The sequence below is a fragment of the Carlito syrichta genome, unplaced genomic scaffold (genome assembly GCF_000164805.1).
Source record: "Carlito syrichta isolate Samal-C Ts95f unplaced genomic scaffold, Tarsius_syrichta-2.0.1 Scaffold316302, whole genome shotgun sequence".
In the NCBI taxonomy this organism is placed as follows: Eukaryota; Metazoa; Chordata; class Mammalia; order Primates; family Tarsiidae; genus Carlito; species Carlito syrichta.
In genome coordinates this window covers 444,513-445,390 of record NW_007260398.1, presented here as the reverse complement: position 1 = coordinate 445,390, position 878 = coordinate 444,513, and the positions used below count along the sequence as shown (strand labels likewise).

General features: G+C 48.3%; 1 protein-coding gene across 1 annotated transcript; it reads left to right on the top strand.

The window, feature by feature from the left end:
- The first annotated feature begins 204 nt into the window (after nucleotides 1-204).
- LCE6A (late cornified envelope 6A) lies at nucleotides 205-450 on the top strand. The gene has a single exon (XM_008074119.1). The coding sequence runs from the start codon at nucleotides 205-207 to the stop codon at nucleotides 448-450; it is 246 nt and encodes an 81-aa protein (XP_008072310.1).
- The last annotated feature ends 428 nt before the right edge of the window (nucleotides 451-878 follow it).

Genomic DNA, 878 nt, shown 5'->3' with positions numbered 1-878 from the left:
TTCCACCAGGATTTACTCCTCAATTGTTTAGCTTTTTCAAATCCATTTTTCTCCTCCTGGGATGGATTTCAGCAGGTTGTAAATGCTAGCCTCTATTTTCAACAGCTCTAGCTCATGGAGAAGAGAAATAAATACCCAGGCTTCCCAGGTCCCTGATATAACTGAGTGTTCTTTTTCTTCCAGATTTGACCCAGTAGCCAAGCAATGTCACAACAGAAGCAGCAGTCTTGGGAGCCTCCAAATGCTCCCCAATGCTCCCCTCCCCAATGTCCAAGTCCTTGCCTGGATCCTTGCTCTGCTCCTTGTGGTACTTCCTGTTCAAGAGACTGTCATTCCAGTTCCCAAAAGCCCAGGGCTCAGAACCCTACCTGTCATAGGAGGACTCGCCGCCGAAAGCCTCGCTGCCTCAGGGGGAGCACAACCTACCCCTGCAAAGAGGTGGAGTGTTAAGGTGACTGGGCTTAAGGGAGATGGGCACAGGTACTCTCTCCCCACCCCAGACTCCTGTACTAATTAGCCTTGAAAACTCAGGCCCTCAACCTCTCATTTGGGATCCTGACCTCAGCACTGGGGAAGCAAGTACTAAACTCAACTCTGAGTGAGCTCAACAACACCTCTTCAGCTCAACAACACACTGTTTCACTTTGAGCATGCCTTCTGTGAGTCTTTGAGCCCCTGAGCAAATGTGCTGAGACCCCCAAGGTGGATGCTTCTCCTCCTCTTTTCATTCTAAGAGAGTCAGTGTTTGGGCATTTGTGTCTTAGTTATCAGCAGCCTCACAGCTATCAACCCATCTTTGCATGATTTAACACTGAAGGTTACAATGCAATAAACATATGTTGAACACCTACTGTGTACTAGCCTCTGTACTTGCAGAC

Bases quoted from the DNA above. Each gene is read 5' to 3' on its own strand.
- LCE6A (XM_008074119.1), top strand. From the start codon at position 205: ATGTCACAACAGAAGCAGCAGTCTTGGGAGCCTCCAAATGCTCCCCAA.